Genomic DNA, 27,154 nt, shown 5'->3' on the forward strand with positions numbered 1-27,154 from the left:
AAGAAACAGACCGACAATAACTAATAAAGAGAACTTGAAAAGCCCAAAATGCTTAACTCAGGGTCAATGACCCAGGCACCGTGACCGTTACATACCTTGAATTAAAGGTGAAAATCTGCACTTCACGTCACAACTTGGGCGATTGTACATTTTAAATCAGAGGCAAAAATTTTTAAAAAACAAACAAACAAAAACAAAAACCCCAAAAAGTGTAGTTGGGGTTCTTATGAGTCAAACTGAAAAATAACTGAAAACGAGGAATTCAAATCAATCAGTTTTATTAATGGACACATTTCATTCATCCAGCAAGGAACAGACAGATAACAGAAAGTTACTTCAAATTTGTGAAATGAGCAGAAGAGAAGAGAGCAGGACAAAAACGCACATGAGTAGCAAGAATTCTTATCATGTGACACGACCTGCAGGTAACATACGCTCATTTCACGTGAACGTATCAGCAGGCTGTCTTAAAAAATAAATAAATAAATAAAGGCAGTGCATGCATGTACACATGCAGGACATTAGGGAGCACAATAGATTTAGATCTCACACAAACAGACTTGTCTACATTCATGTACACACACATAAGTGTCCAACAGGACGGGGTACCGGCTGTAGCACATGCAGCACTAAGACTGAAAATCCTGACAAACACTGGAAATACAAAAAACCCCAAAAAAAAAACAACACTCACGGCCAAAGCACACAGGCAGTTGTGTAATTGCAGGGGAGTGTCAGTGTTGCATGCTGGCTGTGGTGAACTTTAAATCAGAGGACATTTGTACAATATTTGAAGAGCACATTGTCAGCAGTCCCCACCCGTCCTCTTAAGGCAGTTAGAAAAGAGGTGTAGAGTGTTCATATTGTTCGTAGGAGCAGCTGCATTGGTGTGGAAAAATGCGAGAAGCAAAAAACAAAAAAAGAATAAGTCCAAATGACTATTCTTGCTTTAAATAACATAGGTATTGCATTCGCTTCAGCTAGCACTTAAGGCAAATATTTTCCCCCAAACAATCCTCACAAACAGTTTCCGTGGTTTACAATTCTACAGTGTAAACTGTAAACTATGGAAATCATCATATATGACAGTTTCATCACCAATAAGTTAACGTTATCACAAGAGTCACTGTGAGGAAAAAAAGGAAAGGGGCAAACACATTTGCAGTAAAAGAAGGAAACTGTCACATCTTTCAAACAAACCAAAAGTGGCCTATATGGTTTCCCTGCTCCTCACATATGAAGTGGGACTGGAAAATAATACAACATAAAGAAGTCCCGTTTGTTTTCACTTCTTCTTTAGTCGCCTAATATCACCACTTTAACCCAAAGAATTGAGAACAGGAAATTGTTTCACGCGCCCCGCTGCCTTTTGAAGAAAAACTGAGGAATTTCGTCGTTTAGACCCAGTTCAGTGAAAGCTTACACTTCTAATCTCTGTGAGAGAATAATTTAGACTTTTACAATTAAATTCTTCATCAGAGTTTAGCAAAGAAAGCAGTTTTAAAATATAGCAAAGACATCAAACGCACCAATATAATTTCATTCAAGCATTGGGACTTTGGGATGCACATAACACAAAAACATCACAAACAGAAAACTGAAAGGAATGTTAACCATCCCCAATGAGGATTTTCCTTGAGTCACTATAAGAGTGTTTCTATTTTCACTGCTGTCTGAGAAGCATTTTGTGTATTTGGGAGAAGTGTTATTGAGGATTAGAGGTTAGTGTAAGAATGAGAAATTCTTTGTGGCTTCACTATGTGTCCAATCACACACATGCACATGCATACGTGCGCTGTCTAACTGAGAAGCTCCAGGTATGTGACTGGCACTTTTCCTTTATGGTTTCCTTTCTCTCCAATCAGCCAGTCAGAGTCCATTCCAGGCACTGTGTAAACTGTGATGAGCTGTAACACAGAAAGAAGGCGAGCATTCAAAATGTGCAAAACAGAGGCAAATGTAAATAATCAGCATTTTATAGTATAGTATATTAACCATATTATCCATATTTTATTCAACAGAAAACAGGAAAACACTGGGGTAAATGGTGTCATCATACGGGGATTACATTCTTCTGTAACTCTACACATGTAACTGAGTAGCAATGTTTCTCACACATGCTTGTATTTCAATACTTGAAATGATTTAGCTGCTTTCCAGGATCTTATTCATGCTCAGGTGTTGCAGGTGAACCCTAACTTCACTGTTTAGATCTGCAAGTAATGAAGAAGCTTCTCCTAGTCTAGCAAGAGTCAATAAGAAGGACCGTTCCATCAATCTACAACACATGATTGTGGACTCGGAGTTCATCTGGAATATAAAACACAACATCATAAACAGAAGGCTATTGCACTTGAATATAAATTCCATCTTAAAACCAAAAGGGGACCATAAACCTGCATAAACACAGAATAAACATAAAGATTGTTGAAAGACAACCTCAGAACTAAAGGCAGGAAATGTTGTATCAAGCCTACCCTGAGAAATAACAGAAAGCTAAACACCAACAACAAAGAATATAGAGCCATGAAGTGATGAGCGAAACTAAAAAAAACTTCCCTAAAACTCAAAATCCTGGGTCCCAGATCCAGGGACAATGACAATCTGCTCACCCCCCACCAACTGGTTGTGGCAGCTGGCTGCTACTCTCTGAGCCTGGTTCTGCCAGAGGCTTCTTCCTGTTCAAAGGGAGTTTTTCCTTCCCACGGTCACCAAATGCTTGTTCACATGCAAGTTCACAATATAAAGCGCCTTGCGGTGGCGGTTATTATTATTGGCTCTATATGAATAAAATTTAATTGAACTGAATTGAACAAAAGTCACACCATTTCAGTTCCCTTGTTATTCACAAGGGGCTTAACTCCTAATTGCCCACCGGTGAGGACAAAGGCAGAGTTACTCATGATGCTCTCCTGGCTTCATTTCTTTCATATAATTACTCCGAAACTCAAACCCAGGTTATGTTAAGCTTTTCTAATTTGTCAACTTTGTCTCTTTTGTCACCTATGTCCCCAAAGCCACCCTGCTTTTCAACTTCAGCCAATAAGACCATTTCCCAAACCCATAAACTACACTCTTTTCACACTGCCGCCACCTCACTTACAGTCATTATTCACCTTTCAGCCACTTTAATTTCAAAACTGTGTCATTTGTGTATATTTGTGTTATTTGTGTATATACTGTATACTCTGTGTATTTACTATCTCTTATTGCCTGTTTATGCCCTGTCCTTAGCTTCAACGTCATGCTGCTCTGTTGTATGTTAATTGCCCCTTTGGGAATAAATAAAGTCTTTCTGATTCTGATTCCTGTTACACAGGTCATCCAGATCTGCTCACAATATAATGAATGTCTCAGTTCCTAAAATTTATCAAGGGGAAAGAAGCAGGAAGGAAGAGGAAAAAAGGAACCTTACTGGAGAAACCAACTGTTGACGCACAAGCGTATCATTTGAGGAAGTGTTTTAAATTCAGCATATAAAAGAGACACTGGACACAGCTGACATACAAACCACAGCAGGGCGAGATTTCTCAAACCCCTTTGTGGTGTTCATAAATTGTTTCAGTTTTTTTAGATGATCAAACTTTCAATATGTGAGTGTGATTAAAAAGCGCAGCTCTGTCTGACTCAGAGTTATGACTGAAATCTAAATGCTGTGTGTATCTACGTGTCTGCTGACACTGTAGAGTTGGAATGAACACATGGATACTTTCTCAGATAGACATTTGATTGCATTATTTTTTAAATCATCTGTGAATGACATGATGATATTGAGAAATGAAAATATGCTAGTAACTCAGCAAACGTTTACTAAAAAGGTCATGCACAGTCTTTCCAAAAAACAAAGTGTATCTGGATAAAAGCATAGCAACATCATGCCAGGAGTTCAGTTTAAATTTTCTGCATCTTTAACTGAACTCCTAATTTGTTTACAATTAATCTATAAACTATCCAATGTTGATCAAAGTCATCTCTTGTTGATTTTGTCACTAGCTCCTTTTTAATTTGCATGAAGCTTGAAACTACATTTGAAACACAATATCTGCGAACATATTTTATCTGTTTTAGAAATCAAAATTAAAACAGGAACCTGTATCAGCTGCCTGTTTTTCCAGTTACCCGTACTCATTAGTACACTCTATGTGGACTGCACAGCTTTTGCCACATTGGAGTAAATTTGGTGGCCAGTCACTCTCAGGAAGATTCAAGGTTTCTTCAGTTGTGAGTGATGGCTCGCACTGTGGTTCGTTGGAGTCCAAGAGCCTTAGGGTTTTGTAACTTCACACTGTCACACAGGTTCCATGTAACAGATTACTTGACTCTTAAGGTCCAGCAGTAATCAGGCCTGATTGTGTCTAGTGAAACTGAACTCAGCTTTCCAAAAAAGCATCGTGGGAGAGTGGTGGGAATTACTTTTACACATAGGGCATGTCCATGACTATTGTTACAGTGGAATGCTGATTTTCTTTTTAATCTTTATACTTTTAACAGGTGTACATTTGTATACGTCTCTGCATGTGAACAGAAAGATTGTTGTACTTGTTTCCATCATCAGAAAAGAAAATACACACAAACAAAAGATTAAAGATCCGGGAAAGTGTAAGTGCATTACATAATTACAACCAGCAAATGCCACATGACCGAGCCTATTGTTTAGACCAAGCCCTGGAGAGATTTCTGGCCAGAGACCAATAGCCATATACTGGCTGCCTAGTTCCAGGCTGATGATGAAACCTCACCTCGTCAGCCAGAAGGGAGAGCTCACTGGAATCCGCTGCATCGTAATCATAAAGGACTCTGGCTTTGCGGGTTCCTGTAGCTGGTGGTTGAACTTCTTCGATCTTAAGGGTGTCAGTTTCCACTGGGCTGCTGCTGCCTTCTGTCACCATACTGGGAGTAGCAATGGCGTTTGTGGAGTTCAGTGCGAAAGCATTAGGAAGCCTGGGGGGGAGAGGTAGATGTGATGGTCTGAATATCCAGAACATGTAGAACACTAATAAACTAAAATAATAAAAAAATGGGCAAAACTTTGTTTAAAAAACTAAATAAACAGCTTTTTCTGCATCTACACTGCTATAACTTGAAGCAATGCATACAATATATTATATGCTGCAAAGTGAAAAAAAATACAATATTTGTATGCATGTTGAAAAATGTATAATATTTTTTAATTATGGCTTTTGGCACTCAGCAGTGCCAAATAAGCAGCTTTTTGTAGATTTTCAGCCAAAATAGAAATGCACAATGGAATGCAGAAACTACTGTAAGAGAAATCATCGTGGTGTTGCAGAGTCGTCTAACATGAACACAAAGCAACAAAAGGGTGAAAGGTGAAAAAGAATATGATTAATGATGCCATTCTATGATTGTATTTAGACTTTTTATTCTTAATTTTACTTTATCCATTGCTGTAAATCATAAAATGTGGATCATAAAATGTTACATAGAGGATGCCAATCTTTACCATTTTGAGTAGCACAGAATATTGCAGGGAAGAATGACAAGATAAAGAGCTGCTGCAGTCCGGTGGTTAGGTGAAGAGCAGCAGGATAAAGGTTCTTAGTATACTAGTGAAGTTAAATAAAAAGTGCTTCTCCAATGCCACGGGAAAAAGCATGATAAGGCTTGATAAGGGTTATACCAGTTGCCTAATTGTCCTATGTTGGACATGGTTCGTAGAAATTGCTACAGTGTAATTATATTAGTTATTAGTTTATATATTTTAAGAACTATATTGTTATCTGTTTTTAATCAGTTATGAGTAGATCGTTGTGTCATTGTGTTAACCGAAGTGTTTGGCATTACAACTTCAGGCTTGGGGTATAAAGGATACAGGCTATCAATTCTCACCAAGCACGAAGCTGAATGAATCAAACCATCCACCCACATCACCCCCCATTTTACTCTCACCTTCCCAGCTCTTTCTGTAGCTCCTGCATGTGGAGGTGACACTGCTTGTAATAAGCTGCTTGGGCCTCCACAAATTCATGCAGGCAGCGCAAATGATTCACCTGAAAATAAGAATCAGCAGTCATTCTTAAAGGACCACAACGATGTGATTGGATTTTTTTACACTGATAAAACCTCTACCACAATGTGTGAAAACAATATTTAATATACAATTATCCATCTATCTATGGTTCCTGAGCCACCCTTCTCTTTGGTGACAGTGCTTCAAACCCTTGGCCTTCTCTCAATGAGCTTCATATTTTAAGAACTATATTGTTATCAGTTTTTAATCAGTTATGAGTAGAAATGGTTTTCACTTCACATTTGTGCCTTGTCAGGGTTCAGTTGTGGAATTTCTTGCTTTCTTATTGGGGTTTGGACCATCAGTTTATGTTGTGGAGAAATCAGGTTGGTACAGCCATATTTGACAACTGTTAGAATTCAAATTCAGAAAGTTCTCAGAAAGTTTGGGTCAGCAACTCTCTTTCCGGTCTCCGTTCCACCTCCACTGGCTCCCCCTAGGGCTGTGTGCTCTCCCCCCTGCTCTTCATCCTCTACACCGATGACTGCAGATCCAAACAGCCTAACTGTCACCTGATGAAATATGCTGACGATACAGTTCTCCTGTCACTGCTGTCACAACACCACGGTCCCGCTCTTCAGGAGTTTGTAGAGTGGTGTGACAGCTCCAAGCTTGGTTGCCCAAGGACACAACGACCGAGACTGTCGGAGCCGGGGCTCGAACTTCCGATTACAGGACGAACTGCCAACTCTTGAGCCACGATCGCCCCTATCATCAATGACCCCTCTCACATTCTTCACCCCACATTTCAATGGCTCCCCTCTGGGCAGCGCCTCCGTGGAATTTCGTGCAGGACTGAGAGGATGAGAGCCACCTTTGTCCCCAAAGCCACTCTGCTTTTTAACTCCAGCCGATAAGACCATTTCCAGAAACATAAACTACTCTACACTCTTTTATACTGCTGACACTTTATTCACTTTTAGTCACTTACAGTCATTTATATACCTATTCAGTGACTTTAATTTTAAAACTGTGTAATTTTATACATGTGTATATACTGTATACTCTGTGTATTTATTATCTCAATTTTTATTGCCTGTCCTTATCTTCAGCGTCATGCTGCTCTGTTGTATCTTAATTGTCCCTTGGGGATAAATAAAGTCTTTCTGATTCTGATATTATCGCATGAACCAATCAGCTAACTAAAGGGAAATGACAGTCCATCATTACTTTAAGAACTGAAGGTCAGTCAGTCTGGAAAATTGCTAAAACTTTGGATGTTTCTCCAAGTACAGTTACAAAAACCATCAAGTGCTACGATGAAACTGGTTCACATGAGGAACGCCCCAGGAAAGGACGACCAACAGTCACCTCTGCTGCTGAGTCTAAATTCATCCAGCCTCAGAATTCGCAAGTTAACAGCACCTCAGATTAGAGAATAGATAAATGCCACACAGAGTTCCAGAAGCAGACACATCTCTACATCAACTGTTCAGAGGAGACTGTGTGAATCAGCCTTTATGGTCAAATAGCTGCTAAGAAACCACTACTAAGGAAAAGCAACAAACAAAAGAGATTTGTTTGAGCCAAGAAACACAAGGAATGGACAACAGACCAGTGGAAATCTGTGCTTTGGTCTGATGAGTCTATATTTAAGATTTTGGTTCCACCCGCTGTGTCGTTGTGCGACGCAGAAAAAGTGAACTGATGGACTCCACAAGCATGGTTCCCACCTTGAAGCATGAAGGAGGAGGTGTGATGGTGTGGGGGTGCTTTGCTGGTGACACTATTGGGGATTTATTCAAAACCGAAGGTACACTGAACCAGCATGGCTACCACAGCATCCTGCAGCGACGTGCCATCCCATCCGGCCCCTCACAACACCATCAGCCCGCTCTTTGGGAGTTTTTAGAGTGGTGTGACAGCTCCAAACTTGAACTGAACGTGAGCAAAACCAAAGAGATGGTGGTGACCTTCTCCAGTAGGCAGAGAGATCTGGCTGCTTCAGTCACCACCACCATCCATGGGAAGCCAGTGGAGGAAGTTGAGGAGTACAAATACCTGGGAACCATCTTTGACAACCTCCTGAAATTCTCTGCCAACAAAGAGGAGATTCTCAGGAGGTGCCACCAACGGTTATACCTCCTTAGGAAACTCAACTCCTTTGGAGTCAGCACACCCATCATGATGACGTTTTACTATGCCTTCCTGCAAAGCATCATGACCTTCTCCATTACCTGCTGGTTCCACTCCGTCAGCTTTCAGAACAGGAACAGACCGCAGCACACTGCATCAGTGTGCTCTAAAATCATTGGCCTGCAAGTCAGAACTCTTGCACAGGTTTTCAGCCAACAGGCCCATAAGACAGGCAGCCAAAATCATCAATGACCCCTCTCATATTCTTCACCCCGCATTTCAATGGCTCCCCTCTGGGCGGCGCCTCCGCTGCACTTCCTGCAGGACTGAGAGGATGAGAGCCACCCCATCCTGTTTGCGTTTCGTTAGATTATCATTTATTTTTCAACAGCACAATAACCCCAAACACACCTCCAGGCTGTGTAAGGGCTATCTGACCAAGAAGGAGAGTGATGGAGTGCTGCACCAGATGGCCTCCACAGTCACCTGACCTAAACCCAGTCAAGATGGTTTGGTATGAGATAGACCGCAGAGTGAAGTAACAGTGAAGGGCCAACAAGTGCTCAGCATGTCTGGGAACCGTTGGAAAACCATTTCAGATGACTACCTTATGAAGCTCATTAAGACAATGCCAAGAGTTTGCAAAGCAGCAATCAAGGCAAAGGGTGGCTATTTGGAAGAATCTAAAATCTAAAATTGAACAACCATTAATTGAGATGGTGTGTCCAAACTTTTGACTGGTAGTGTGTGTACTATATATCTATATGTAGTCTGAGCAAAGCTATTCTCTAATCTTAGGCGAGAGAAAAAAACTGTACTGTATTTACTTTGTAATTAATATTTAATGTTTACAGAGAAGAGCTCAGTGAAGTGTTTGACTATTGCCATCTATGGTTACACAAAGTTACTTTTTCTTTTGAAAGTTCAATGTCAAGGTTGTGTGTGGCTGGAGCTGATAGAAGTCAAGGCTGTGGGTGTGACTCACATACATGCGTACTACTGATGCCCTCCAAAAGCAATCGTGTGACCTCTGCTTGGCGATCAAACTCTGTTTGGGCTATTCGGAGCTCATGTTCAGCCTGAAATAATAAAAACAATAGTTATACAGTGATTATTCTATAATTATTAAGTAAGTCAAGAGTCTTAAACCTTTTCATTAGGGCTGGGTATCGTCACCGATTTCTAGAATCGATTCGATTCCGATTCACAAGGTTCTGAATAGATTCGATCCACGATTCGATTCGGGGAAATTTTTGCCTCAGACAGTCAGAAATATTATAATTCAGATCATGCATCAGTACATTTCCATATATTTATATCTATAAAAAGAAAGCTGACACTTGTGAGACTTTATCAAAGGTGTAAGCATCACAACAGATGCCTTTGTGTCAAAGTGGCTGAGAAACACAGAAAAACATGAAGGTGATTTTCCTGGGCAGAGATTTTATAAAAATATTTTGCAGTAGCTCAAAAACGAAAGAAAACAATTAATCAACATATGAACATTACCTGATGCTGCTGAAGTGAAGCAGAGCAAAGTTACAGAAGTTTTATTAGAGACCAGGCTAAACGTTTTACAATTTTGCATAATTTTAAAAATGTTTAAATTTGTTCAGTAGACTATTCAACAGCAGAAATGAGGTTTTCTTTTCAGAAGTAAGTAAAAGGAAAAAAACAGCGTCCGACAGCACTGTAAACAACGGTAGACTTGTGTGCAAGTGAATAATGCAGAAAACAGATTTTTAGACGGGAAACTGTTCTTGAAGTATACTGAGAGAGAGAGAGGGAGAGCTGTGCATGAAGTGTGATTTTATCGTGGTGGAAGCAAAACAGCAAAAGTCAGAGGGAGTCCATGACGATGTTATGTGAAGCATAGTTTGGATCTTCTTTTGCTGCTGGTTCAGTCAATATTGTTTGGAGAGAGATAAAAACCTACAGCTCAGAATCTAGCGCAAAAAGGGAGTAAAGCACGGACCCGGCGAAACATCAGAATCAGTGAGCTGTTGGCTTTCAGCCCCGACCGTGTCCGTGCCGTCAGGTGAGAAAGGCGACGTCTCACTGATTCTGATCCGTCGGTGGATCCGCGCTTTGTGTTTGCGTCTTTGTGCAGAATCCGTGTACCTGCTCTCATTTACTGTTTTAGCTGTTTGGTGGTTGTTTTTGAGAGGTTTCACCTGAGATTCTGGCGTTTCGGGCAAAAAAATTTACATTAAAAAATCAATTCAGGGTTTTAATGAGTTGATATCACGTTATCCAAGCTAGAATAGATTTTAATTGATAAATCAATAATCAAAACCCACCCCTACTTTTCATATCCTAGAGTCCTCAGAAGACAAAAGCTCCAGCTTCATTCACCCAAATGACGTTAATTCTTTTGCATTGCTGGGATGTACAGCGTTTGACACTATGTGCTCCTAAAAGAGTAAAAGCTGGTAGGAGGTCTATGGTAATTAAGTTTAAGAGTCACCTTAAATCGTGGCCCGTTGAAAACAAGCACATGTTTGTTTAAGGCACACTGGTATCTCAATCTAACAACCAGACAGACAATCGACAAAGTACACAACTCACACACAATCATACTTACTTTCTCCACTTCCTCGGTCCAGAGCTGATGGGCCAAAAACATGCGGCATAAGAAGAGAAAATTTAGTTATAACATGAAAATCCTAGAATAACTTCACCATGGTCACCTAGAACCAGCACCTGAGGTCGTTACTAAATAAAACCTACCACCCTGTTTTCACAAAGGTTAACACACTGTTTAAAATGTAAACTACACAATGTTAACTCTACATTTAATTGAAAAGTAGTAAAAAAAAAAATAACACAAGAAATGTTGAAACAATATTTCTAGTTATTGCTTTTTTAGAACTAAATCTCATTCTAAATTCTGATACTCATTGTCACTCTGATACTAAAAACACATCTATGATCTTAGTTTAAATATTTTAATATTAAAAAAGACATTTAATTCTGTGCATATTGTCAAAATGTTACCTGAATTATCTGTATTAGATGTTTTTAAACTCTGAAATCTTGACACTGAATAAATATTCATATTTATGAATTTTGAAACTGATATAACACACACACACACACACACACACACACACACACACACACACACACACACGTCTTCTGTTGCTATCCTCGTGGGGACATCTCATTGACATGCTTTCCCTAGCCGCTTAGCCTAACCCTATCATCAAAAATCAATGTGTACCCCTGACCCTTACCCTAAACCTAACGATAACCCAATTGTAACCCTGATACTACCACATATTGAGCGTGAAAAATGCCTTGCCTTCAACCCAGTACACACACACACACACACACACACACACACACACACACACTTTTAGTCACACCCAGCAGGTGTGGTTTGGCATTGCTCAAAAGTAAAGGCAGTGACAGACTGCTAGATTTAAACCAATGAACAACATCACTCTAGGATGTGGGACGGTTGTTATCAATGGTAGGACAACAATCATTCACAATACATAATACAGTGATATGACACATAAGGATGCTATGCAAACTGCCACCAGTAATGATTACGGGTAATAAACATTCTTACCGGATTGACACACCTCCAGTCAAACATTAATGAAGCATAGCTTCACAGCTACCTGAACTACTTGCCAGCATGACAAAGTATATCGATTTCTGAATTGCCTCAAGTTTAATTATGAATCATAAAAAGTCAGTGAACTATGCATTGGTCATAAGAGTGAAAGATCAACTTGACAAACAGAAGATGAAAAAGTATCGCATAATGACATAGGTTTGTGTTATTTTTCTCATCAGTATTTAATAAAGCAAGATTGTCTTCTTACCGCAGAGGCACTGGCAGAAAGCACATAGTTGCGAGGTCTGGTTTCCTGAAAATCTGGAGCTGTCTACAGAAACAGTACAGTTATTTTTTTTGTTGTTGTTGCTTACTCAGTGTAAACAAGGCACTGCTACTAAAAAGAATTCCTCCAAATTACAATCAGAAAAGCACAGCACTCATAATAATTGCAGAAGTGTGACAGTTTGCTGGTGATTAACATCTGTCAACATTTCTTTAAACGGAACACTGACATATTTTTTATTTATTCATACGCATGCTAACATGCATTCTGGTTGCAAAAGTTACTGAAAATGAAGGATAAAAGTGCAACAAAAGTCCTGTTTAACAGTGAAAAACAAAAACAAGCTTCAAGAGAGGTTATCAACTACAAGGGTCTGCCACTAACTATGAAGGGGAAAGTAGCAGAAGATGTTTTTGTACTTGTTTCATATCATTAATTAGGTTTAACTGAGAGCAGTAGTGGCATTTAGTGAGGCATCTGGATGCAGCCTGATTCCTTTTGCAGAGTGGCTCTGTGTGCCACAAAGGTTACAGTTTTACAGCAAGAACATGCCTATCTTTGCAGTAATATATAATCAGCTCCTAAGGACTTCATGAATATCCAAGTACATTTTCTGATGCCTATTGACAGACATATGCACAGATGCTGTACGGTTACTGTTGTTCATTTGAACTATGAATCACTGTGGCTGCCATATTGTTCAGCAAGTGCTGGGCATCCTAAGGCATGTGTTTGTGGCATCAGAGGTCTATACACACAGGCACATAAATAGGGCTCAGACCCCAGTGCTGAGAAAGGTGGCAGTGACAGAGACAGATGTATGGATGCTTGGCTAGGAAATTGAACACAGCCCTAGAGGCCGTAGGGACAAAATAGAGATCTCCATCAATACATAGTATCTATCTGTGTATCCATGAAAATATTCTCAATCTTCAATGAAAATGAGCACTAAGTTAAGATATTTGTAAAGAAAAGTCACTGCAATATTAACCAGGGATGCATTCTCCATACTCTGCTTAAGAAATCCAAGGTCCCTTGATGATCCAGGATCGTGTAATCCTGATAATACTGATTCACTTAATGATCAAAGTAGCAGCACACTAAGGACATTAGAACAACAACTAAAGGAAAATACAAAGAAATTCAGGTATGTTATTTATTTATTTAGCTGATTTGTTAGTTTATACAAAAGAGGGCAACTAATGTTCTTTTAAAGAAAAAGGGATGCAGGCTGAATTGAAAAAACCCCCTCACATTTACCCTTTATGAACTGAATACATTGTTCATCGCGGAAGCGAGCATTCCTTCCACGCTGCCAGGAAGCAGGAGAGCTGACTTTATTTCCGGCAAAGTCAGCTCATTGAACATTCCCACTGTTTTTGTGGTCTTGTGGTGTGCCTTCTGTATTTCCTGCCTAATAGGTTGCAATAACTGAGTCAGGGAATGCTAAAGAGGGACTGTGCAATGTTCTCAGTTCCTGAATTGTGTCATGGTCAACAGTGAGTTTAAGACAGTCATTAAGTCTTGTTTATGTTAAATAAATCTGCTCCCAAGTAGCTTGCCTTGACAGCCAATCACATATCTGCTGTGAAAAACCAAAATATCAACGACCAAATCATAAAAACTACACATATAGAATCCATGCAGAGGGGCCCCCAGGTGAGATACTAAATGGTAAATGACACTGTGTGAGTTGCTTTTAATTAACACAGTTTGCCAAATTTGACTAATCGCCACATTCCGTTGTAATGTAATAGTCAAGCCTTGTCTGTGAAAACTTCACTTATTAACAGTAAAACCTGCAGTAACAGCAGACAATTAAATCGAGCCAAAGCAAGTATGACAAGAAAAACAACCCAAGACATGCATCCAAGAGTTTAAAAGACATGTCCTCAATACTTACTTCCCCTTCGCACTGCAAAGAATGCATAAACAGTTAGTTATGGTTAATCCAAGCATCGCCAAAGATTAATCATCTGAATTATTGAGGTAATGCGTGTGGGAATTTGATTGTGAGCTGCTTATGAACTCACCGCGGCCTTTGCTTCAGCCACCTTTGCCTTCTTCACTCGTGTTTTACAGGCATCAAGGTCCAGGCGAAGATTCTCCAGAAGGCGACGTTCTTTCTATACCGTAAAAAGGACAAAACACAAACTAAGCAGCAGGCAAACATTAATGACATGCAGAAGTAGCATTTAAATACATGCATAGTAAAAGCAGGGAGTGAATGAGAAATGCTGAATGCATCATGGGAAGTCTTCCAGCAGCCTGTAGCAGCAAAGCTAAGGGATTCATCTGATTTAGTCCTAATCACAAAAGTTAACAAAAAAAGCAACGTTTATAGTTCAAGCAGGTTATAAGGCTACTAACTTACTGGGACATGTAACATTTAATACATGCTGTGGTGTCAGACAACATAGAAACAACAACAATGCTGACCTCTGCTGGTTTGCTCATATGTTACAAGGAAAACACTCGATTGCTCACTGGCGGTTTGTAAATAGTGAAAAACAGTATTTAAACATACTGGCTGATGTATGTTTAAAAGTATCTTTTAAAGCTAAACTGTCTCTATGCAGTGACATGACTTTGGTTTTTGGCAAGGTAAAACACTACTTGAGGTTAATTAGCCTTCCTAATTTTGTCTTCATTTTTTGTAATCTTAAGCAATATCAAGTGGAGAAAATACAAGCATCATAAGCAGACCTCGCATGGTATCTAGCAGCTCTGATGTACAGGAGCCTTCCAACAAGCCAAAAAAAACCAAACACTGATGTTTTCAATAAGACTTGAAACTAGCGATTGAGACCATAATCCCATCAGGTGAGATGAAATGTCTTTTCCGCCCAGTGCATACAGAGGAGTTCATCCCTTCTGGAACTTCCATGTTGGCTTCAGGAAGTTCGTCCATCTTTTATATACGGTCTATATCATTTTGCTCTCTTTTGCAATAGGTTAGTGATTCACTGGATAAATATAATTTCTTCATGATTCCTTCTTACTCAGTGAGGGGACAAATGAACAAAAGCTCACTAACAAGAAAAATAAAGAACTCGCAGATGTGAACATAGCTGACACAGCAGACAATAAGTAAAGTACATTGAAGAGCTAATAAATTGAATAATAAAGTTAATACACAGATACACACACCAATGGCATACATAATGTTTTTTGACATGTTCATAGAGATTTTTCTTTTTTCAGTTATACTGATATCAAGATGTATTGTACATTATTGTCTTGCAACATACTGAGTATCACAGAATCACTTTGTTGTGATACAGTGTGTGGTATATTGTATATATTGGAAGTATGACTCAAACAACATTGGAATAGATGTGATATTCCAGACTCACTGAAATAGTTCTCCAGTCTCCTTCCAGAAAGTTCCTGAGAGGCGTAAGAAAGCTGATGGCTGACGTCTGGAGGAACTCCTTCTCTGCTTCTCCTAATCTTTTCTCACACTCCCCCACCTTCTCCAAAGTGTTCCCTGGAAGAAACACATTAGATCTACTCACCAAAAAGACTCCCACCATGCTGTAAGCACACCATAGCATTGGTAAAGAAGAGAGAATTGAAACTTTTTTGAATGAATGTCATGGCATGACCATGTGCACATGCTAGTGTAGCCTTTGCACACTTGCATCTGGTTGCAGCAGAATAAAATGGATTAAACTATAAAATTTAAGTTTAGAACAAAGAAATTATTGTTTCCACAATTACAGTTCCAGTAAAAAATGAGGTGATAGCATTTATGTTACCTTTTCATGCCTTTCCTTCAGTGTGTATTATTGCGATGATTTTATAAGTGTGCTGTTAACAGCTCAAGGAAAACATTCATGAATCCTAACTACTATACTTCTGTTCTGTTTGTCTGCTTTAATCCATTTGAAATTAATGAGGCAGCATGGTGTTTGGCATTGATTATGCCCTCGCAGCAGCAGCAGCTTTTTCTGTGCTGCAGCAACACCACGTGGACAAACCACAGCCAGACCTACCTACGGTACACTGTAATGCTCAAATGGGTAGTGATGATTATATTTATTTGCAGAAGTTTTTTCAGACACACAGCTAAAGCCAGTGTCAACTGTCATATCCAATTTGGGACTAATCAGATATTCCATTATGCAGTTACATTAGTTCGGAAGTAGCATCCTTCATTTAGCTTGGCATAATTTTGTAGTTGTTTTTTATGTATTTATTTTATAGATTTATGTGATATATCAAGGTATCTGTTGATTTAACAACTTTAGCAGAAAAAATATTATATACAAGAATCCATTTCATATTGTCAAGAGATTTATTCTAAATGACACTTCTTCAGCTGAGAGTCTAAGAGGAGAAAACACACACAGACGCTGCAGTTTTAACTTGCAAGGGCGTTTCGCAGAGCGCTCAAATCAGAGTGGGGGCCCTGTGAAATGCGCGCTCTGTTCTTGCAATTGTCTTTATTCATACACAAGAAAAATGAATACATTTGTTCAGTGACGTGAGCATGTGCGTATGTGATATTGGTCTTTCACGTGGAATTCCAATAAAATTGATTCATGTTTGTGGCTGTAATGTGACAAAATGTGGGAAAGTTCAAGGGGACTGAATACTTTTGCAAGCCACTGTGTGTGTGTGTGTGTGTGCGAGGTCAGAACTGCTTGTTTGACTTCTTACTGTCGCTGTGGGAAGATTCAGATACAAATATCAGAACACGTTTCATAAAGGACAATCAGTTCTAAGCAGGGAAAAGGTCATCATGCAGTGTTCTATCACATGTAAACTTATATCATTAAAAGCTTATACTGACTACTAAGTACAATTTCCCCTTAACACATATATATGACACATCACACAATGTGAAAAACATGTTGTGCTGTTCTACCTACAGTATACATTTTGGAAACTTTTCATGTTAAAGCTCATGAAATCCGGAAATCCAATCAAACCATCTTCTAAACCTTCTTTTTCACTCTTGCCATCTTTCTGTCACGGATCAGCCCTGACACGTATGTCCATCCACTCTACCTGCACTTTCTTCTTCACCTTTCATGTACACTGTCCATTACTTCGGACAGCTTTTAAACTCATCTACATTCATCATGTGCTTCTTGCAGCTTCACTGTTACCCCTGCCTCCCTCTCATTCATACACATGTATTCTGTACTGATTCTACTGATTGTCCTCATACCTCCACCTGCTCCAACTCTCACTACAGATCACAAACAGACGTCATAGTCCTGCAAACATAATAGTTCACAGAGACTCCTGCCTGATCTGCATATAGACACAGTGCAACTCCTTCTGACCTTCTCTGTAGTTCTCCATCAAAACTCTCAAAGGCAACATTGCATCTGTAGCGCTCTTCCTTGGCATGAAGCCATACTGCTGCTCACTGATCATCACCTCTCTTCTTAATCTAGCTTCAACAACTCTTCCCCATACCCCAATTATATAGATGACCAGCTTTATCCCTTTGACATAGCTCTTCACATCACCCTTGTTTTTGAAAATCGGTACACTTCTATTTCTTAGGCTGGCCACGGTCTTCTCTCCTAGACATCTCCATACCCCCACATGTATGTCACTGGACCAATCGCCTTTCCACGCTTCAACATTTAAATAGCTGCCTTGCCCTTCTTACTAATTCTTTACGCTTCCTGATTCACAAACTTTCCTTCTCTCATTTTCCATGTTCCATCTTCTCAACACATGCTTTACTCCTTGATACATTTCTATCTCTGTGCTTTATCTTTCTGGCTATCCAATCGATACAAGTCCTTTGTCACATACAGTTTACTATAAGCCCTTTTTTTGCTTTACACCTAGCCTCCAAATATTCCTGTCTATTTTCATGCCACTTGTTTGCTGACTTCTTCCTTTTAATACTGTCCTGTACTTCTTCATTCCAATACCAAGTCCCTTGTCTTCTTTGCTCTGTCAAAGGGGATACAACAAATAACTTCTTGGGAGTTTCACTCAAAATGTCTGGGAAGGAGATCTAAATGATAAGTTAAGTGCTCCTGCATAAATCTCATTCTCCTATTGATTTTTTGAGACCTGGAATTCCTCCTCTGTGACACTGGTCACATTTGGCCCTGACTATTGATGCAGCAACAGAATGAGGTGCACAGACTAGCTCATTCAAAGCAGTATTGATTCTTAGATTTCCACACAGGGACATGATCACAGGGATCATGATCTGACACATATGCCTGTATTATGCAGTAGAGTGACCTACATGGTGACAAAACAGAGAGTTATGCAAGACAAATATGTATTTTCTTTCTATGTCTTTCTATACATAGAAAGACAACTCAGAAAAAACTACCTCCAGCAGAACAGAAACTTCTGGAAATTAACAGATTTTTGTTAGCAAGAGAACGGATAAAGCAATCTCCTTATTGGTTTCACTTTTTTCAGAGCACTATATTCTTACTCTCTCAGTATTGAATTATTCTAGTTACATCATGCTTGCAAGAATTACTTGCTTCAACTCTTCCCGATGCATATTTGCCATTTTGGCAGAATGTTGGCTATATCCATGTAAGCTAATACCAACATATACAAATAACAAAAGTCGCTTCAAGGCACTTGTAAGGTAAAGACTCTACAGTATTCTGAAAACGTGAACCAAATGAAATAGTATGAGTAAGCACTTTGCAGGAGAAGGAAGTTATAACTCGCTTTTAACAGGAAGGCAGAACCAGGTTTGCAGGGCAGCCATCTGCCCCGACAGGTTGGGGGTGAGGGGAAAGAGAAAACCAATAAGAGAGCATAATGAGACAGGATAGAACACACACTATGGGAGAGGCAAGACAAAATGTAAAACAAGCAGAAGAAAACATACAGTGCATCATGGGGACAGCTTGAGTTTACAGTGTCATAACTAACAGAAGGTTCAGAGTCACCTGAACCAACATCTTGATAAATGTTATCAAAAGGTGTCTTCATGCTCAATCATCCAGGTAAGGAAATCCCAAAAGGTTGATTCTGTTCATCTCGACGTAGTGTTTTAAAGGGGGGAAAGGTTCCATCACTCATCCGAGTGACTTCTTCAGTCTCAGCTGACTGCAGGTTTCCCCAACCTTATAAAGAGAACATTTGCACAATGACTGAAACTAGCCCACTGAATGAACAATGGGCTGTGAAAGCTGGGCAGGCGCCTAAAGAAAGCTCCAGCCAATCAAGGAGAGAAGGACAACTGCTGCCTAAATGAAAACCCGTAGTGATCCCGTATGTGTCAGGAGTATCGGAACAGTTGGGACGCATTTTTTCTTAACACCGCGTCTCTGTGGCTTTTAAACTTTAAAAATTGCTGCGCCAAAAATTGGTCCACCCCAAGGATCTGTTCCCCCGACACAAACAGAGTTATGTAGTGTACGCTGTTAAGTGCCAGGAGGATTGCTAGGATTTATACAGTGGGGAAACCAAACAACCTCTGGTAAAGCGGATGGCACAACACACAAGATTCACCTTGTCAGGCCAGGACTCTGCAGCCTATTTACACCTACAGGTCAGTTGACACTCTTTCACTGATGAGGATGTACACAAGTCAAGGAGTCATGGAGGCTATTTATGTGAAAAGGGAAAGACCATCTCTGAATCAAGGAAGGGGCCCAAGGGTACATCTATCGCCATCTCACAATGCAATGCTCTCACAATGCTGTGTGCCAACTCTCTGTGAATGGTACTCATGACCATTGATCAGTGGGCTATGGTCATGAGAATTTGCATATTAATGATCAAACTGACCTCACAGCCCATTGTTCATTCAGTGCTGCTAGTTTCAGTCATTGTGCAAATGTACTGTTTATAGGGTTGGGGAAACCTGCAGTCAGCTGAGACTGTAGAAGTCACTTGGATGAGTGAAGAAACCTTTCTCCCACTGAAAACACTATGTTACTAGTGAACAGAATCAACCTTTTTGGAGTTATCAAAAGGTAAAGTTTAAAGTCTAATCTCAAAATTAGAGAGGGTGTTTGTCTCCAAAACACGGAGACCTGGCCTGGTTCCACAGGAAAGCCAGGTTTTTCATACCTCAAAGTTCTGCCTCCCATTCCACTTTTAAAAACTCTAGAAACCACAAGTCTGTAGCTTGTACAAATAGAGCTCTAACATGCTCTATCGGTATTATAATGTCTTTCACATATGATTGGACCTGCTTATTCAAGACTTTGTTCGCGAGTAGAAGAATTTCAAATTTAATTCTGGATTTAAGAGGAAGCCAATAAAGAAAATCCAGTATGGGAGAAATATGACAAATAGATTTCTTTATCATTAGAACTCTGGGCCTCCTCCAGTTGTTTTTCCTGATACAGAATTAATTAGAATTTTTTTTATTAACTCCTAGGACTTTGTTTGTTGGGAGTTTTTATACTCACCATATGGCATTCCAAGATCAAACTCTTTTGCTGCATCCTGCATATACTGACCCAGCAGCTCTGCATTAGTAACCCTGGACGGCACCTTCCAGTCCAGTTTTTCAAAAAGAAACTCCTCGATTCTGGCACCTGCAGTGAAAAATAAAGAAGAGTTTATTCATGGCACAACTGAGAAATAAAGAACCAGTTGAAATTCTTACCCACATGCTGATTAAATGAAAACTATATTCAGAAATAATGACCCTGTGTGGTCAAACCCTTCAGACTGCTCAGCACAACAGACAGACCGAATTACAGGGTGGACAGCTTTCAGCAAAATAAACAGCCACCACTATTACTGTTTAATAACCTGTAACCTCATTGGTAAATATCCATTTTGACACTTCTTAGCCTCCTTGTGGCTAAAAACAAATTCTATTTGAAACATAGTAGGGTAAAATTTCAATGTTGCATGAAATGCAAAGAGTGATAATAGTGATAATTTCATTTTAGAACAGTACTTAAGTAAGATGTATTCAGCCATATATATAATACATTTCGTTTGTCAAAGCAAGTGCTGCTGTTGTTCAAAATCATGTGAAACTACATCTCTGAATATCATGGAATCTGGTAGCGAGGTGGTGCATAGGTGAAGGAAAAACCCTTCAAACTTTGGTGCAAATGTGCATCACTTGGCATGCAGGGAAAGTTTCCCCTATGAGGCACTGCAGGTAACACAGTGTGGCAAGACAATACAAAGCATTTCTGGGTGTAGTCTTCATTTAATTTCATTTAATTTCTATATGAGATGTTTCTATGTCTGGTTGAATGGATGCTACTCACATTTTCACTATGGTAAAAAAACAAAATAACCTCCAAAACATACCAGATAAGGGTCATATAATTGACAATGAATTCTAAGTTTTCTGTTATTTTGTCCACCGCAATGTAGTCAGTACATAAAACCCACTTACTGCAGCCTTATAGCGTAGAATGAAATTGTTTGACACAAGCCCAAAATCAGAAGCTCCTCAGAACAAACATTTTACGTCATGTAAGCCTTTAATTACCTGAATGTAGTCTATTATGCTTGAAACTCTAAATATGGAGCCAAACTGCTGAATTAATGTACAAAAGCTCAGACACTGTGATGACCCAAAGCAAAATGTTGTTTTCTTCTTACAGTACGATGATATGTTTGAGTCACTGATTCTCATAAACTCCTGCACACAGCCATTTCATACAAACTAAAATTCTGCTGCTCAGCTCTACATAACCAAAGCCAAAGAGAAACTAACAACCTTTACCAACAGACTGTTGTGCACACAAACTAAATATAAAAGATGGACATAGCAGTAGGACATAGCAGCATCACCCATTAGAAAGTGAGGTCTCGCTATGAAGCCTCAAGCTGAGGACTTTAGCCCTCACCATTATGGTGCTTTGGAATCAAACAATCTGGATCCGACTGAAAAACCAGGTGGCTTGTGAATGACACGGCAAAGCAAAACCGGCTTTATCCTCCTTTTTCACTCAAATAATTTGTTTTATTCAGTTAGACCTGAAACTAGTGACTGAGTGATTTAGGACACTTTTATTGGTTTTTTATTGGCTTTTTTCCAGCTTTTCTCTGGGTATTTTAGAGTTTTTCTTTAGAAATTCACTGCTTTTTCACTCATTTTCAGTCCCATCCTCATAACTTATCATTCTCAGAGTGTGCCATTTTGGTTTTTAAGGAACTGCATTGCATCCTGGGGTGTTGGGAATCTTGTCAAAAAGGATGGGAAAGGTTTGGCTAAGCAGTTTAGGTTGTGTTGTAGAATTAAGGTGGTCATGCCAAAAACTGAGTTTCAAGCTTTGTTTTTGCCTTATATACTGTAACTCCATACATGTTTGCATATGTTATAATAAACTGTGATACACGTTCCCCATTTTTCTAGCAAAATAGAAATAAAGTAGGGTTGGCTCAACTGTTTTGCACACTACTGAATGCTGACTCATTCTTTCGACATAAATACAGAACTTAAAAAGTCATTCGTCTTCATTTGTCATTTCCTCTTTGGTTTGCTACATGAAGCACAACATTTACAAGTGAGTCAAAGTCTACTGTTGCACTATAGCATGTACACCTGAAAAACACATTAGCAGCATTAGCAGTGCATCACTTACACTAGCACGTCACCATAACATTAACAAAGAGTTAACGGCACTAGATACTTTCTAATTGAAAGCTTGAAGTCCCACTGTAGTCCCCCGGGCCGCTCTACTATTGAACTAGCTACCAGTTTGGACTTAGCACGCTCACTACTTAAGTTTAAGGCTTCAAACTAACTTCAGACGAAGAGTTATTCAGCTCTTCGTAACTTCTATAGTTTGTTTTTTGTCCTGTCTCTCTTTGTTCCCCTTAAACCCAACCATTCGCAGCGTATTTCTGATCCTCCCAAAGCCAGGTATCTAAAGTAAACTGAGGCGACTCTTGTAAATTGGTGAATATGTGAATAAAAGTGACTTGAATTAAATTGAATTAAAAGTCAGAACAGCAGGTTGTGATCTACGCACAGCAGGGACCAAATGTGTGTTCTGGCTCCTTTGGCTTGCGTCAAACAGAAACATAAATTAAATGAATCGCAGTTTTAGAACAAATTCAATTCAAATACTGAAAATACAGTGTTTGAATTAACGATACAGTAACAATTATTAAAAATCTAATGTTACATAGAATATTATGGAAAAATAAAGCCCAGTGGATGACTTGGCCATACCTAAAGTAAACATGTTTTCCACAAGTACAAATAAGAAAAAGTACTGAAGCTCTCAGAGAGAAAAACATGACCAAAAAAATTGTAGCTTGCTCCTATTGATGTTGTGTGTGGGTTTTTTCATTCATTTGTTAGTGATCATAGCTTTCTTGAATAGCACATTGCTTATTAGCTCAGTTTTTTTCATGTATTTTTTATTACTTGTGGAAAACTGTAAATCAAATAAAGAAAACGTCTACCTGAACCATCAGTCAACAGTTTGAACTGTTGAAGGATGGTTTTTCTTTATTTTTACTACTTTCTACATTGTAGATACATACTGAAGACAGTAAATATATGAAGCACGATATATGGAATTACGTAGCAAAAAAGAATACAGATACGGATAATTAACTCTAAATATGTCTTATATTTTAGATTTCTGAACATAACCACCCTTTGCTTTGTTGACAGTGCTGCAAACCCTTTGCCTTCTCTCAATGAGCTTCATCATGTAGTCACCTTAAATGGTTTTCACTTCACATTTGTGCCTTGTCAGGGTTCAGTTGTGGAATTTCTTGCCCTCTTTGTGGGGTTGGGACCATCAGTTTATGTTGTGCAGAAGTCAGGCTGGTACAGCCCTATTTGACAACTGTTAGAATTCATACTATGGCAATAACCAATCAGCAATTAAAGAGAAACGACAGTCCATCATTACTTTAAGAACTGAAGGTCAGTCAGTCTGGAAAATTGCTAAAACTTTAAACGTGTGCCCAAGTGCAGTCGCAAAAACCATCGGGAACTCAGATGAAACTGGTTCATATGAGGAACGCCCCAGGAAAGGACGACCAACAGTCACCTCTGCTGCGGAGGATAAGTACATCTGAGTCACCAGCCTCAGAAATCACAATTTAACAGCACCTCAGATCAGAGTCCAGATAAATGCCACACAGAGCTCCAGCAGCAGATACATCTCTACGTCGACTGTTCAGAGGAGACTGTGTGAATCAATCTTTATGGTCAAATAGCTGCTAAGAAACCACTACTAAGGAAAAGTAGCAAGCAGAAGAGATTTGTTTCGGTCTGTTGGAAAACCATTTCAGGTGACTACCACATGAAGATCGTCGACAGAATGCCAAGAGTGTGCAAAGCATTCCCAGATAATTCCATATGGGTTCACTCATAGTTTTGATGCCTTGAGTGAGAATCTACAATGTACGTAGTCATGAAAATAAAGAAAAACATTAAATGAGAAGGTGTGTCCAAACTTTTGACTGGTAATGTATGTACACAAATTTGACTTTACATCTTCCTTAAATACACACACCACTACACACTATGAAAGAATGTAAAATAAGCTGTAGAAATGAAGGTAATTGTAAACTGCTAAAAAGTTACTAGAGGAGTCCAGTGTATGGATAGCTACTATGAGGGAGAACTGGGTGTCAGTGAAAAAGGGTAGCCAAATGTTTTCTAAAATCTAAAATGTCCCTGCCATCTCTAAATTTAGCATTATCTCCATTAGCTCTCAACCGCCAGTGTCATCTTCTGTGGAGTTTCTTTTGTCATTCTCTCTTAAGAGCTTAAAGTCATTATCATCCTCATCACAGATATGATGTTCTGTCTGAAGTACAAACTGTTCTATTAGAGAACTAATTTAACAGAAGAAATACTTTTAGCATTTATCTCTCTGCCTCTAACAAGGTTTTGATGGTTTGTGATACATTAATTCTTGTTAGGGTACATACATACATACATCTACATCCAGTAGATGGCTCAATATAATTGAATACAATCTGTAAAAGCTAGTGATCAATACAAATCTTATAAATGCCTCAAATTTTGCATTTAAAAGTTGCTATACTTGCCAGGATAATCTGCACTTAGCCTGCAAAACACTGACTGTGTTTCACACTGATTCCTGTTAAGGAATTATTCGTTTTCTACTAATAATTCAGAGACATGATAGGTTTCTAAAGCAGGTCACTAGAGTAGGCAGGCGAAATACTCACCAGTATGATCAACTGTGGCATGCAGAATAAAACAGTGACAAGTTAGAGCCCCTGTTTTCATATATTTAATCAATAGCTCAGGATGTTGTAATTAGATCACAGTTAAGATTCTTGGCTTAGACAGTCCCCTTACGTTTAATATAATCATAGCATACCACTAGCCTGGGGTGGGCTATTGTTCTTATGAAATACTTACTAAATATGGCAATATGAACATTATAACACAATCCGCTTAAAGCACATTCATGCATGGTCAAAAAGCATCCACAAAACATTGTTCTCCCAAGCAATATATGCTCTCAGAGCACATAAATCAAGTTAGCAAGGTAAGGCTAGCTAGTTAGTTGTAAGTTAGGTACACTGTATAAAACCTGGTGTTGGTTATTTCTTAACATTAATTAACATGAAGCTAGACATTTCTCAGTCAAACCAGTCTTGGGAGTTTGGATGTCTAAACTGATGTAATCTATATCACAAACTGTTTTGCTAGATAAGTGCAATTCATCAATATTATCAGGCAGCTAACACTTTCAAGCAGAAAGCCATCTCAATGTGGGCACTCATTTAATGTCTACACATTAAAATTCACATGCAGAAACGCATGACTTTGTTCTGGTGAGTGGCACCAACTTGAAAAGTGCTTTATAAATAAACATTACTTACAGTGTATTTGACACACTGCAAGTACCTTTTGGGTGGCTTTGGGTGCCTCCGTTAACAACACTAGAGATGGGGGGTCGAGATACCACGCTGTTACAGGATGGGAGGCGAGGTACACCCTGGACAGGTTGCTAGTCTGTCACAGGGCCAACAACACTTATAGAACCATTCACATTCATATTCACACATATAGACAATTTAGAATCACCAATGCAAACTCAAATCTACCATCTCACTGTGAAGCAGCAGTGCTAACCACTGTGCCACCATGCTTTACATAACACATCAATTAATATGGTTCCTTACATATACATATATTATTATTATTATTATAGACAAGATTTGTCATGTTTAACTGCTTTAAAATGAGTATGTGTGCCTAATAAAATTGACAGTGAGTGTATAATTTAATTTCCTTATTAATATGATTATTGATTATTCTTTCCACCTATAATACCTATAATAACGAGACTTCTATGTTGATGTCATACTTGGGTTGGGCTGAAGCAGGACCTCAGTCTGTCTGTAGATTTTCTCGGTCCAGTGTTTGGTGCAGTCTGCCCGGCTGATCAGGTTCTCAAACTTAGCGTCCAACTCGGTCTTCTCTGCTTGGCCCAACTTCTCCTCTGTGAACTGAGGCGTCAGAGCGCAAACAACACACATCTCACAGGTGAACGACGGTACTCGAACACATCTGCGTCTGTCTGCTCTGAGATGGAATCAGTTTTTACACACATACATGCGAATAAAAAAATAAAACAAAACAGTAATATTAAGAAAAGTGACGTCACGAAGGAGTCCGGTTAATGATCTGCTCGTGCTTAATCGTTGTCACTTCCGTCCCCCTGTCACCCTTAATCCAAATGGAGAAAAAAAAAACGTTTATATTTGTACTATATTTGTGCCTCTTTTAACTTGAGAAATAATTAATATTAGCTACGCTAGCTTGCCAGAGATAGCACTCAGTCAGTCCTATGTTGAACTGCGCCGCTGGCCCAAACTACGAGCAAGGCACAGCTGAATATCTTATCAATTTCACCTGCTTTAGATGCTGATATGCAGCGTCACGTTAGACATAGCGATATACCGCAAAGTCATAAACGACTGTACCAAATTGTTATTAACGCCAGTAACAACTGACTGCCAAAGTGAAAGGATGCGACAGCAAAAGCCACAACACTTTTCCGCTCGCGGCACTCACGAGCGCTTTATTACCTGGACAGCCCGTGTCAAAAACAGTCCAGCACCCGAGGCTAATTTCTTCACGCTGAAATCCATTTCGTTTATTTATGATTTAAAACACTCGAGGGAGAGCTCTCTTAACACTTTCCACTAGATGTTGTGGCACACGCCAAAGTCACGTGACCTTAGCTTACGTCAGACGCATCATTTTACGGAAATAGGAAAAGCATTAGATTATAGCAGTATGATA

At 39.2% G+C, this 27,154-nt stretch overlaps 1 protein-coding gene across 4 annotated transcripts; it reads right to left on the reverse strand.

The window, feature by feature from the left end:
* Nucleotides 1–261: 261 nt before the first annotated feature.
* LOC102304462 (endophilin-B2) lies at nucleotides 262–27,102 on the reverse strand. Of its 4 annotated transcripts, XM_005949711.2 has the most exons (13): nucleotides 26,938–27,102; nucleotides 26,214–26,355; nucleotides 25,063–25,074; nucleotides 20,334–20,462; nucleotides 15,318–15,451; nucleotides 13,995–14,087; nucleotides 13,865–13,876; nucleotides 11,944–12,006; nucleotides 10,692–10,715; nucleotides 9,097–9,186; nucleotides 5,911–6,011; nucleotides 4,740–4,941; nucleotides 262–1,907 (listed from the first exon to the last, which is right to left on the reverse strand). In XM_005949711.2, exons 1-13 carry the CDS (start codon nucleotides 26,998–27,000, stop codon nucleotides 1,800–1,802), a joined length of 1,173 nt encoding a protein of 390 aa, XP_005949773.1. In that variant the 5' UTR covers nucleotides 27,001–27,102; the 3' UTR covers nucleotides 262–1,799. The 4 variants fall into 4 exon arrangements, with proteins under 4 accessions (XP_005949773.1, XP_005949774.1, XP_005949775.1 ...); XM_005949712.2 differs by lacking the exon at nucleotides 13,865–13,876; XM_005949713.2 differs by lacking the exon at nucleotides 25,063–25,074 and having other exon boundaries at nucleotides 26,938–27,101.
* Between the last annotated feature and the right edge of the window lie 52 nt (nucleotides 27,103–27,154).

Source organism: Haplochromis burtoni, unplaced genomic scaffold (genome assembly GCF_018398535.1).
Source record: "Haplochromis burtoni strain Fernald_Lab_line unplaced genomic scaffold, NCSU_Asbu1 Contig_699, whole genome shotgun sequence".
NCBI lineage: Eukaryota > Metazoa > Chordata > Actinopteri > Cichliformes > Cichlidae > Haplochromis > Haplochromis burtoni.